We start from the raw sequence: 13,775 nt of genomic DNA on the forward strand, positions 1-13,775 counted from the left end.
TTTCAAAAGTACCTAAGGGAGTTTAGGGATTGCCACTGAAAGTCAATGGGACTTGTGCGCCTAACTTCTTCAAGCACTTTTGAAAATCCCACCTTACAATTTCTGTATTTGGTCTCACGAAGTAATACTGGGAGCCCAGTTTTCAAATTTGGGCACCCAAAGTTAAGATATTCAGTCTTCAGCTGAGTCACTCAAACAACTACTAAATGGGCTTGGGGCATCTAAGCACTGATCTGAGCATCCAAATGTGGAAACAGGCACTCTGCTTTAGCCATTCAAGTTTGACTACTGGATCCCTTCCCCCCTTCTCCACCTTTTCTTAATGTATTTTGCTGTAATTAATTCCATCAAGAAGTGGGACTTGGCATACACTACTTCTCAAGAGGATGCTGTTACATTTAAAATTTCAGTGGAAACCACATATATTGGAGGTGTAACAACAGTCATTTAAGAGAACTAGAAACTTGGCTCTGAGAATAAGTGGGAATGAAGCATTTGCTCAACTAAATAAGCAAACATTATTATTACTAACAGATGCCATTGTCCAGTTACAATGATCTGATGTCTGTGAACTAGAAAGCCTAAGAGCTTGGGGTCTATAACAAGTGCTATACAAACAAGCTCATTGTAACCTCCAACTCCAACAACTGAACTCCACCTTTCCCAAATGCTTTAGCAGTCTGCAGTGAGTGAGAAACACATGGGATTTCAAAAGCTATGTCACTTTTAATACTGCCACTAATGCATCATCTCTTTTTTCCCCATGACTCAGATTGACTCTTCCAAAGCCAACAAGCGAGGATATCAATCCAGGGCAAAATCCTGAGGGAAGTCTGCTACTCCCACTGAGCCTGATACCATGAAACACTAGCAACTTCTTTGCAAGGTGCTGAGTGCCATCTGCTCTCAAGGGCCACAATGGAAGATACAAATGCTCAGCCCCCCTCAGGCTTTGGCCTCCAGAGAGAGAAATTTCATATGCATGCATTCCCTCAAGTTCAGTTCGAAAAGCAGTATGAATGTCTCAAGTAACTGTAAACTTTCCAGTGGGATTCAAACTTCTGAACTCATCAGCTAAAAGGAGTGTACATATCTCAACAACAATAAGCATGCTGAAGAATACCTGGCTGTCAGACATTTGGTAGAGATCTTTATAGGCCATGTAGACTTGGAAAGAATTAACACCTGTTCCAAGACAAAGCACAAGGGAGTTGCAATGTTAAGTAGATTCTTAAAATATTTTTGAACATCTGTTTTGGAGAGAAAGACTGCTCAGGAAAACTGACATGGGATGTTCTCCTTGATTAAGTGATGACCCCTTTTACTGGGACCCAGCGTACTGTTACTGCCCACCTCCCATTCCAGACTAGATCTGGAGCAAGCCAACCACCATTGCAATTGAGAGTGTACACAACTGAATGGTAAGCAAATGATGCTGGCTGGTACAACCAAGGTCTAAGTCTAGTAAACTTGTAAAATTGCCCCAAGATGTTGACAGCCACTGTGGGAACACTTTGGATTTCTTGCAAAACGATCTGCTGGTTCTTGATTCTGCTGCCCAAAGCGTCCTGCATATCTGCAGGATAGATGGTGTGTTGTGCTTGACATTTAGGTTTGAAGTTAGCTATGAAACACCAAGGCAATATCATTTTCTACACAGATGAAAGGAGAACTGGTCTCTGCCATGTTGATAACACAGCACTATGAAAGAGGTATCCTCTATCCTTTAGAAGTTAAGTAGGTACTGTCATAGTTGTGCATTATTGGCCAAATATTGGTCTCCTTCAAGTCAATGGGTGTTTTGCTGTTTATTTCGGTGCAGCATATATTTGCCCACAGAGATTAGACATATATTTTTCCTCAGTCCTACATTATATGGGAGATTTTCCCACCCATCTTTTGCATTTCATATGTTGAAATCTTATAAACACCAGCTCTCTTCTCCCTATTATTTAGCCTACTCTCAACATCCTCTTCATCATGATACTGATAGTGGTCATAAAGTATCAGATCACTAGGGTATGAAGATTTATTCTGTTTTAATCTAAGACAAGTACGCTATATCCAGAAATACTTGTAATGACAGCAACTGTGCTTCTAAAGGTAAAGTGAGAGAGGGGCTACCACAGCTGTCCATGTTCCTCATGTTGCCTACATTAAATGAATTAGGTTTCCTGATTAAGATATAAAGCCCTGCGGAGTCTAGACAGGCTCAGACATACTCTTCAGACAGAGAGTTTGGTTGTTCATGATCAGGGAAAGAATTTGCTTATTCATAACTTCAAACACTAAAATACTCCAGGATATACTTTACATGAAGAATGAAACCTTGAAATGATCAGCAGCATTATGTCATCATGCTCAGCCAAGGGAGCTTAGAAAGAACCTCCAAGAGAAAGTTTGTTTTCACTTGCTGTTTTCCATATTGAACAAGTTCCATGTGGACATTTGGGACCTGACTCTGTGAGGTGCTGAGCAGCAGTGAGCTCTCTCAGCTCTAACAGAAGTCAATGGTAGTTGAGGGCAATCAACCCCTGACAGAATTAGACTCTTGGTGCTCTGTTGGAAAGACAACGTGATTCTTCCTTCTCAGGCTCTGAAATACAAGTCTAGATATTGTTAATAATGACTCAACCCATTCCCTATTACACAGTTTCAACCTACTCAATATTTTTCTACTTTAGAAGCTTTAAGCTTAACTGTATCTTCATTGTGGCCAATAATTTCAGCCTCAGGACTACAGCTCTCTCTTACCCTGTCATCACTGTCATCACTTTGTAATTCAGCACACATGTTCCTGGTAAAGTCTTTGGCTAAAGTGCTGTTTTTTCTCAACAAACCTAGACAATTTCTCAAATGTCAGCAGGGCCCTTCATCCAGCTTTATGCACATTTGACCATTCTTACACAAAGCAATGAAAGAAACATGTCATTGCTGGCCGAAGTCGTGCCAAAACTAACTCTTGTGAAGGCAAGTGTCTGGATTTCCTCATATGCATTTCTTTATGCTCAAAAAGATACATTAAGCCTGCCAGGGCCAAACTAATAGCCATTTCTTATCCATGGGAACCCAGATACAGCTAATTAACTTAATTATAATCCTAAGTGAGCATTCTCTGGATAGACAGACTGAAAGATATACTTCCAACCAAGTAATGCAAATTCGCTGTTGCTACTTTCCTTTTTGTCTCTTAGGGCCATAGCCTGACTCCATTGATATCAGTATGTGTTTTTATCCCCTTGAAGTCAATATTCCCCCTGAAGTCAATACAATACTGTTTTCACAGCTGAAAAGGGATATGGTTGAAGTGCACTTTTCATTTAATGGATTTCCCATATACCGATGCTCAGATACCAAGGTGCAGATAGGTAATGTGGCACCCATTTGTCTATATAGCCATACAGGGCCAGAGATCCTCCCTCAACTGGTATACATTGACTTAGTCAATGGAACTACATAGATTTAGCTGAAGATATGGCCCATTACCATAAACATGACTATATAAACAAATACTTTTTTAAAATGTGCCTAATGCCTTCTCTCATGTCAGTGAGACCCAGTAAGGTCCCATCCCACATGTTATGAAAGTACCATTTAAGTCATGCCTATGAGATCCTGACGATGGCAAAATAAGATAGTTAAAGAAACAGGTAGAGCTATCTGTGGATCCTCTTGGCCAGTAGAGCACTTTCCTATGTGATTTATTTACATCATATGTGAGAGCCAAATAGACTCATGGGTTATGTAGATTGGCTGCTGAAATAGTTGCAAGTCAAAGGAAGTTGTCTATGCCTTTATGAACAGTTGCTCCTGCAAAATTTTCAACCTCTCTAAAGCCAATACCTCTTTGAATGAGCACTCTATTGATTTAGAACTGATTAACTGTCCAATTATGTTATAGGACAGGGCAATCTCATCAGCAGCTCTGAAAGCTCCCTGGTTGTTCCTACCAAGAGTATACTGGACAAACTCCAAGCTGAAATGTGGTAACTGAGCATTGCTTCTTAACTAACCTGGGATCACTTAAGTCAATCAGTGTAAGATAAATAATAGGGTCCAGATTCTCAGTTGATGCCAATGGAGCAATGAAGATTTACATCAAGACAATTTATACCAACTGAGAATCTAGCCTAGATGTTTCCAATTTTCAGCAGATATTATACATTAATTTTTAAAGCTTCTGCTGTGTTGAAAAAAGTATCCTGTTTTATTTGTGCTTTATTAGGCTCCCTTACCTCCATGTCTCCTACCACACTTGAGTAATTCACACTGACTGCTCTGAGACATACTACAGCAGCAATGAGAACAAAGGTGACCTCTCAATGCTATATACCTCGCAAACAATCCACTTGGGACCACATTATACATTCTGCTTTCTGGACCAATGAATAGATTCTCCCTTCTTCTGAACAGTGAATGCCAGGTCATATTTGTATTGAAAACTCAAATTTCTATACTGGGAGCAAACTATTAACCCAGTTGTTTGCACCAGGCTCTTAATGCAAACCCTCAGGCACATTCTGGAGTGCTAAGCCATCTGTGAGCCAGCTCTGGAAAATTACAGCTAACCTTTGATACAAGCTGCAGTACCCTTGCTTGATAGTAAATCCAGTTGAAACTAGATTCGAATCCACATTATCAAAGATGATTGCAGGGGCATAGGAGTGATTTGGCACTGTCAACAAGGGCAGATGCTGTCAGCCTGTAAAATCACCCTTATAAAAAAGCATTGTAGAATTAGCTACTATTTGCCCAAATTGTACATAATCCTGAAGATTAAAGACCTTAAAGGTCGATAGAACATTTTGTGGCCTAAAATCTGGTTCTTCAGGAGATGCACTGTTATAGTAGTGCTGCTCAGAATGAATGCTCCTATATTACTCCATCTGTGTGGTTTCTCATTAAATAACTGTCTACACAATAAGCAAGTTCTGCTTTGTTTGCATAGTTATACAGTACAGTTCTATTTAAATAGAGTTTCTCAGACATGGTCCATCACAACACTCTACAAAGGACACCGCATGTATGCATTTGGCTTTCTTACACACGAGTCATCATATGTAGTCCAGATTACAGTTTTAGAAATAAATGCTTAATTAGTACCCGTGAACTCTGAGTGCACACGATCATATGGGTAATAAACTACGTAAGTGTGTGTATTGTGGGCCAAACTTAGACCAAGAATTTGTTTTTAAAGCATCTAAAGTTAGGCTCCTAAATAAATGACCTGATTTTCCTACGTATTGAGCATCCACTACCTTCCATAACCTTCAGTGGAAGCTGCTGAGTGGTCAGCAGTTCTGAAAATCAGGCCACTACTTTAGATGCCTAAATGTGGATTTAGGATCTTAACTTTAGGCTCCACGTTTTGAAAATCTTGGCCTTCATTTTGAAAATGTAGCCCTATATTTTCAAATCTCATGTTAAAGCAGGTGAATTGCCACGTGACATTGTTGTTCAAGAATGTATAGCCTATGATGACTGCCCGAGCATTCAAGGTTGGTCTCCTAATTTTGTTATCTTAATATAAGGCCTGCCTTGGACTTTGCGTAGTTATTTCCATCTGTCACATGCTACCAATTTTATCAGATAACATTTTACCCATGATGATCTGAATTCTCCTCACCTATACTGGCATAACTCTACTGCCTCTAATGGACTTATTCCTGACTAATAGCACTGCACAGAGGGTCAGGTCCACTTTACACAGCAGTAGATGAAGACAAAGATTCACAGCAGTGGGGATTCCTGGCCAAGGTATCTAATACGTATTTGTCTCTTTTGTGGAAAATAACGGGACTATCTGGAGTACTTCAGAAGTGAGCATCTGCATATCACTCAGAGAAAATGAAAACATTTCATTTTCATAAACTAACCTTTATCTTGCACCAGAATATCCAGCTCTTCTCGGATCCCATCATACCAATTAGCGATATCCACATGGAGAGAGTAATCACAACAGGATTTGGTGTCAGCTGCCTCGTGCCACTTTTCAAATGAGGTCAATAAACTCGCCCCGGGTTCAGGGAGCACGTGATCAACTGAAATAAAGATGAAATACCTGCTACACAAAGTGCACATATTTCATGTTCTGCAGTTTCAGTGACTATCCATATTGTACCTACAACAAGACAGGATTCTTTATTGGCACTTTGTCTACACAGTGTAAATTCCAGGATGTTGGACAGATACAGAAATCAATGAAGAGCTCTTCAGACTAGAATAGAAGACTAGAACCCAGGACTCTAATAGGGCAGACTCAAGTCTTAACCACTCAGTCATACTGGCTTTCAGACAGAGTGCGCTAATGACTGGGACTAATCATGTGTGTAGAATTATTCATGTTTGCAGGATTGGGTTCTAGTTGAATAATGAAAACACATCAAGGTGTGCTTTATCTTGAAATATGCAAACCTCGTGGTGTATTACTGAATTTACAGAACTGAATCTTTTGCTAGGTATTTTTCAATTTTGAAAAGGGAAAAGCCCTTTAAGAAACTTCATATTATTAATATGGAATAGAAATCCTCAAATTAAACTGTCCTAGAAGCTACATTAAATAGCATCTATAAGTAAATAACTTCCAAAGGAAAAGTACAACTATTTAACTATCGTCCAGAAAGAAATCTGTTTTAAACTCCTCACTGATGCAAATGTACTGAATATAGCTGGGAGGTCCCGCCTCATGTTCTTGATGCATTTGAACTTTCCATTGAAAACATCTGCATAAATGTGTACAATTGAGAGAGACAGTTAGGAGAATGCTGTTCTGCCACCTTTACAGGAATATACTATACAGTATTATCCACTTGCTTAAAAGTGAATCTGCTTTTCCAATCCAGAGGGACTAGAAATAAAAGCCTATTTACAATCTCTAAACTATTTAACAACCAGGAACCCCCTACCAAGAACATCCTGTTTTGAAGACATAGCCATAATCAGGCTTCATATGTCCCTGATCCGATATCTGATTTCTTAAACCACTATTTTATTTTGCAAATTTTTACCAGTGTCTGATATTATACTGTAAGCACAATAACAGTTTATGAGAATTGTTGCCTTGCATTGTTACTGCACTGTAAAAATTGATCAAAAAACAACGTATAATAGTATAGTAAATATCATGCTTGTTATGTGAGAGAAATCCAGGACACACTTATAGACCTGGCTTGACATAAATAACTCACCAGTCATGCCACTAAGAAATAAGGCAAGATGAATGGAAGGCTAAATTGTAAATAGGGGCTTGACAAGAAGTATGCTAGAGTCAGGATACCTGTACTAACTAACACAAGCAGCAACATCCTGATGCCAGGGACAATGGGCAAGATAAATCTCCAAGGTAAATATCAGGTTCCACATGAACAGCACATGGACAGAGCATATTGTACAGGGATTGGTTCCTGCAAAATAACCAAGCCAGTCCAAAAATGTGTGATATAATGCATAGCAAATGTAATGTGTAAATCTATGTAAAGGAAGAGGTTTTCTGTGTAATATTGGATGTGCGGTATGCCCTATACTCACCTCCTATGCTTGCGCCTAATCCACTCAACATAGCTTTGCTGTTTGCCAAATAAAGGGACCTGAGTGACGAAATCTGGATTGAATTGAATGTTTTAGATCTCAGAGAACCGGATGAAGTGTTCTCTCATAACTGGACAAGGTGCTCTGGATAAGCCAAGTGGAAAAGATCTCAGAGGAAATCCCAACAACACTACCCTATGCGCTGCTCCTTTTTGGAAGAGTAACCTCATTCTCATGTTGATCCTAGTAAAGTTGTCTACAGTAATCAGTGGAGTTCCAACCCCCAAGACCCAGAAATTGATCTGATCTCAAATGAGTCCTGAGAACAGCTATATAGAATATTTACAGCTAAACTCAGTGAGCGTCATGTGAATTGAAAACAGCAGGTTCTGCAGAGTCCCAAAACAGTTAGATTTGAGGGGGTGAGAGTATTTTAGTACTTACTGATCATGGTGGTACCGCCTGCTAGAGCAGCTTTTGTGCCTTGATAGAAGTCATCAACAGCAGTCATTCCTTGGTAGGGCTTTTGTAGATAAGTGTTGACATCGATTCCCCCAGGGATAACCATACGTCCATTAGCCTCAATGGTCTTCACTCCACCAGGGACAATCAAATTCTCTCCTATTTGCCTAAACAGCAGAAAAAGCAGAAGGAAATTCCCAGACAAAAGCTAAATTAAGATGGAATTAAGGTAGAGAGTGCACATCAGTATTTTTATATTATTATTTGTTCATATTACCATTCAAGGTAATCTCTATTACAGGGATGTTGCAATTACCTCAAAACCAAGCATTAAATACCCAGGAAATTTAGGTTAAACGTAAAAGAAATTCAATTCATGTTAAGGTATGAAAATGTACTGCGTTGGCACTCAAACAATCTTACCTTTGCCTAGTCACAGTTTCTGCAAACTTCCCATATAGTTAAAACTCATTGAAATCTTGTGCATAGGCTACATTTGAATATATATGAATTAAAGGTCATTTCCACCACCCCTGTAATTCTTAATAATTGAAGGCTTCTGCTTCAGTAGAAGTCTCAACTCTGTCTTACAGTAACACAATGCAAAAACCATGCAGTCATGTTAGATTTCATAAATTATTATTCTCTCATGGGGTCACTACAGCACAAAGTTAAGGTTCTATGGGTACCATAACACTGTATTTCCACACCTCAGCTTGCTTGGATTTGTTTTTTGGTTAATATTAACTGTGAACTTCCTGGGTTTATAATGATTTGTTTTAGGATAATTATCACATACCTATAATGTAGTTTGCCCTAAATTACTGATATATACTGTCAGTTCTAAGTCCCTTTTAACACAGTTTTTCTGTAGGATAAGGTAATATTTAAATGCATATATATATGTACACACCCCAGACAATGTGAAGTTATTTTGCCCAATCTTGAAGTGCGATAGCCACCCACGAAGTGAAACATGGCAACTGTTTAACAGCCTGTAGCAACAATTCAGGATGGGAAATGAATATAACTATTAATTATATCCAGTGGAAACCACTAGTAATTATTCAAACTGGAATTTGGCCAAATAACCAGAGTTAAAAAAATAACCACAGGAGATCAAGAGCTCATTTTTACATCTCATTTAAAGGACCCCACATCCAATAGCACAGTGTCCCATACTACAGTGGGGCACAGGGCTCAGTTCTAGTCTAGAGGGAAGAGCACCAGTTTTGGAATTAGCCACACTGCTTCCTGCAATGCCTGCAATTTTGCTGGAGGTCTCCATTCCAAGTACTAACTAAGCTTAGCTAGTGAGATCTGATGCTAGCACAGCTTGAGCTTGAGATATAGCTGCATGTGTAATGCCCAACAGTCATCCCAATGTTGCATTACACTGGGAGGCATGTTGTAACATGTCTACAGCTATGATAAATATTAATATAGCTAATTATAGGGTGGCAAATGGGTAGGGAATAGTACTGGTGCTATTGGAATTAGTATATGAATGCAAGCAGACCAGCACAACAAGTTTACAAAAAAGATTTAAGATGCTTCAGTGTTCTTCAAATTCGAATTGCAAAGAACTATCACAAGATACCCAACAAATGAAAATAGAGGGTAGATCATCAGCTCGGTTAAATCAACATTTCCCCATTGTCTTCAGTGGAACTAAGTCATTTACACCAGATGATCATTTGTCCCTAACATTATAATCAGAGCTACATTGCTTTCCCTGTGCAGTATTTATTTGGCAAGGACATCTGAGAATGGGAAAAAAACTAAGATCCGTTTCCTTTAAATGCTCCAAGGTTCAGACAAACCAGTCTTTCAGAGACAAAAGACTCACTGGCACCCCAGCCTGTCATTAAAGAGTGATCACCAGCTTAAGCAGCGATTCTTCAGCACTGGGAAGGTGTAAACAAGAAATTTACACTTCATCTCAGAGATGGCTCGAACCTCCCATACACAAGAGACTGTTTGTTTGCACCCTCAAAGAGGGGAGAGAGGTAAAAGTGGCCCCCACCTCACCACTCCTCGTCCCATCTCTTTGCTCATGACATCAACGAATACCTGAAGGACTCTGACTTGGAGAAGGGTCATCCAGCCTGTGAACTATTACAACTTGTGGTGGGAGAAAGATACTTGCTTTAAATCCTATTAGTTTGCTAACGTTTAGGAATTTGCGTGCATTTTTGTCCCTTCATTTCTTTTATAACAAATTCTGACTTTATGCCTTATCACATGTAACCACCTAAAATCTATCTTTCTGTAGTTAATAAACTTATCCTATTGTTTTTGGATTAGAATGTGTGGGGAAACTCCACTTGAGTCAACAAGCCTGGTGCACAATCATTTTCCTTTGTTGAAATGATGGACTTACTATGAGCGTGTACTGTCCAGGAGGGTACTGTACAGTACAAGATGCACATTTCTGGGGTCAACACTGGGACTAAAAACACACGGGTGTCGCCCTGTATGTAACTCATGAGCGGCTGGGAAAGCATTCATGTATTCAGCTGGGGGTGATTTTACATGCTAGTGGCTGTGTATGAGCAGGACCAGGAGTGGTGGCAGTTTAAAACAAAGCAGTGTAAAAGGAACCCCAGGCTGTAGAACTGAGGGGACACAGCTGTTCACCAGTCCAGATTGTACCCTCAGGAATGTCACATCTGCCCATCTCTAAATAAGTGCACAGACTGTTTGTTTGCACCCTCAAAGAAGGGAGAGGGCACAGACTTTGGCAGCAGCAACTAAGAATGGACCCATTGTAAGTGCACAGAACTCCAGGAATCCTCTACCTCTGACACTAGCAAAGATGAAAAGCAGATTTTTATAATAAATAAAATATTCCTCTACAACAAACAACATTAATAGGCATCCACATGGGTGTGCAGGATGTAGGAGTCAAGCACACTATCATGATTAATATGCATGCAAAAATGTTCAGTATTTTAAAAACCAACTTTATAAGCCCATCTTCCAGGTATATGTCTGCATAGAAGGAGTGGTCATCATTGATAATTCTTCCACCTTTAATGAGCAGTCGATCACTCTGTGGAGAAAAAAGAACATTTATGAAGTAAATAAAAATGGAATCAAGTCAGATGCACAAGCCCAACCTTTATACAATGGACCCATTAACATCAGAAGTACCAGAAGCACTCAGTTTATACATTCCATCTATCATGATGTAATCATGCCACCTGACACACACATGTTTTCTGAGTTTTGTGTCTGAGTTTTAGCCTCATCACTCCCATCAAAGTAACATGGTCAAGATGAAAACCACGAAAGTTGTTTTTTTAAATCCTACCTATGTCACTAATAGCATCTCATATTATTAATAATGACAAATGGGATAACAGAGCCTTCCACCTTATCACAGAAATATAGGGCTGGAAGGGACCTCAAGAAGCCACCAAGTCCAGCCCCCTGTGCTGAAGCAGGACCAAGTGAACCTAGACCACACCTGACAGGTGTTTGTCCAACCTGATCTAAAAAACCTCCAGTGATGGGGATTCCACTACCCCAGGGGTGGCCAACCAGCGAAAGACAAAGAGCCGCAGTTACCTTGCCCTCAGGCAGCGCATCAATTTCACTTCCCCTCTCTCTACCCGCCACAGGTCGCACTGATCCCTCAATTTCCAAAGCAGCTCGTCAATTTCACTCCCCCTCTTCTCCCGAGCCCCGCACTTGTATGAGCAAAGAGCCGCATGCAACTCGCGAGCTGCAGGTTGGCCACCCCTGCACTACCCCTTATAAATAAAACTTTTTTCCTAAAATCTACCCTAAATCTCCCTTGCTACAGATTAAACCCATTACTTCTTGTCCTACCTTCAGTGGACATGGAGAACAATTGATCACAGTCCTTTTTATAACAACACCAAACATATTTGAAGACTGTTATCTGGTCTCCCCTCAGTCTTCTTTTCTCAAGACTAAACATATCCATTTTTTTAACCTTTAACCTCATAAGTCAGGTTTTCTAAAACATTTGATCATTTTTGTTGCTCTCCTCTGGACTCTCTCCAATTTGTCCACATCTTTTCTAAAGCGTAGCACCCAGAATTAAACAGAGTAGTCCAGCGCAGGCCTCTCCAGTGCCAAGCAAAGTGGGACAATTAGTTCCCGAGTCGTACATACAAGACTCCTGTTAATACTCCTCAGAATGATATTAGCCTTTTTTGCAACCGCATCAGATTGTTGACTTAATCTGTGATCCATTATAATCTTTAGCTCATTTCAGCCCTACTATCACCTAGCCAGTTATTTCCCATTTTGTAGTTGTGCATTTAATTTTTCCTTCCTAGATGAAGTACTTTGCACTTTCCTTTATTGAATTTCATCTTGTTGAATTCAGACCAATTTGTCAAGGTTGTTTTGAACTCTAATCCTGTCCTCTCAAGTGCTTTCAAGCCTTCCCAGTTTGGTGTCTTCTGCAAGTTTTATAAGTATATTCTCCACTCCACTACCCAAGTTATTAATGAAAATATTGAATTTTACTGGACCCAGGACTGACCCTAGTGGAACCTCACTAGATACACCCTCCCAGTCTGACAGTGAATCATAGAAAACTACTCTTTGAGTATGGTCTTTCAACCAGGTATTCATCCACTTTATAGTAATTTAATCTAGACCACATATCCCTGGTTTGCTTATGAGAATGTATTGTGGGACTGTGTCAAAAACCTTACTAAAATCAAGTCATATCACATCTACTGCTTTCCCCCATCCATAAGACCAGTAACCCTGTCAAAGAAGAAAATTAAACTGATTTGGCATGATCTGTTCTTGACAAATCCATGCTGACTATCCCTTATAATCCTATTATCCTCTAGGTGCTTAGAAATGGATTGTTTAATAATTCGATCCAGTACTGAAGTTAGGCTGACAGTCTATAATTCCTCCCAGTCCTTCTTGTTCTCCTTTTTAAAGTTAGGTACTATGTTTTCCCTTCTTCAGTCGTCTGGCACCTCACCCATCCTCCATGAATTCTAAAAGATCATTGCTAATGGTTCCGAGATTGCTTCAGCTAGTTCCTTAAATACCTTAGGATGAATTTCATCAGGGCCTGCGGACATGAATACATAGAACTATCTAAATAATCTTTAATCTGTTCTTTCCCTATTTTGGCTTACATTCCTTCCCCCTTGTTGTTAATACTAAATGTGTTGAGTATCTGGTCACCACTAACCTTTTTAGTGAACACTGAAGCAAAATAGGCCTTAAACGCTCAGCCTTCATGATGTCATCAGTTATTAGCTCTCCTTTCCTGCTAAGTAAAAGACCTAAACTTTCCTTCCTCTTTCTCTTGCTCCTAATGTATTTAAACAACTCTTCTGATTGTATTTTATGTCCCTTGTTAGGTATAATTCATTTTGCGCCTGATCTTGTCCCTATATGCTCGTGCTATTCTTTTGTTCTTATCTTTAGCAATTTGTCCATGTTTCCACATTTTGTAGGATTCCTCTTTGATTTTCAGATCATTAAAGAACTCCTGATGGCGCTATATGGGCCTCTTACTATTCTTCCTACCTTTCCTATGCATTGCTGTTGTCTCCTTGAAAATCTGCCAGCTCTCTTGAACTCCTTTTTCCTTTAAATTTTCTTCCAATGGGACCTTACCTATCAGTTCTCAGAGTTTGTTAAAGTCTGCTTTTTTGAAGTTCAATGTAATCATGCAAATTGTCTTCAATTTGCAGATTCACTACCAATTCTTCCCTGTAGGTCAGAATCAAGTCTAAAATGGCTGCCGCCCCTCCTCCCCTGCTTACTTCCTCCAC

The 13,775-nt window shown here is 39.7% G+C and overlaps 1 protein-coding gene across 2 annotated transcripts in view; it reads right to left on the bottom strand.

The window, feature by feature from the left end:
* CRMP1 (collapsin response mediator protein 1) overlaps positions 1-13,775 on the bottom strand; it is a 54,522-nt gene that overhangs the window by 21,520 nt on the left and 19,227 nt on the right. For both annotated transcript variants that reach the window (XM_067556412.1, XM_067556413.1), the window contains exons 2-5: positions 10,956-11,044; positions 7,972-8,156; positions 5,877-6,041; positions 1,124-1,185 (exon numbers count right to left, since the gene is read on the bottom strand). In XM_067556412.1, the coding sequence (XP_067412513.1) occupies positions 1,124-1,185; positions 5,877-6,041; positions 7,972-8,156; positions 10,956-11,044 (501 nt within the window). The remainder of the gene's footprint in view (positions 1-1,123; positions 1,186-5,876; positions 6,042-7,971; positions 8,157-10,955; positions 11,045-13,775) is intronic.

The sequence above is a fragment of the Emydura macquarii genome, unplaced genomic scaffold (assembly GCF_026122565.2).
Source record: "Emydura macquarii macquarii isolate MOO-44397 ecotype Brisbane River unplaced genomic scaffold, CSIRO-AGI_Emac_v2 contig_1768, whole genome shotgun sequence".
NCBI classification, from domain to species: domain Eukaryota; kingdom Metazoa; phylum Chordata; order Testudines; family Chelidae; genus Emydura; species Emydura macquarii.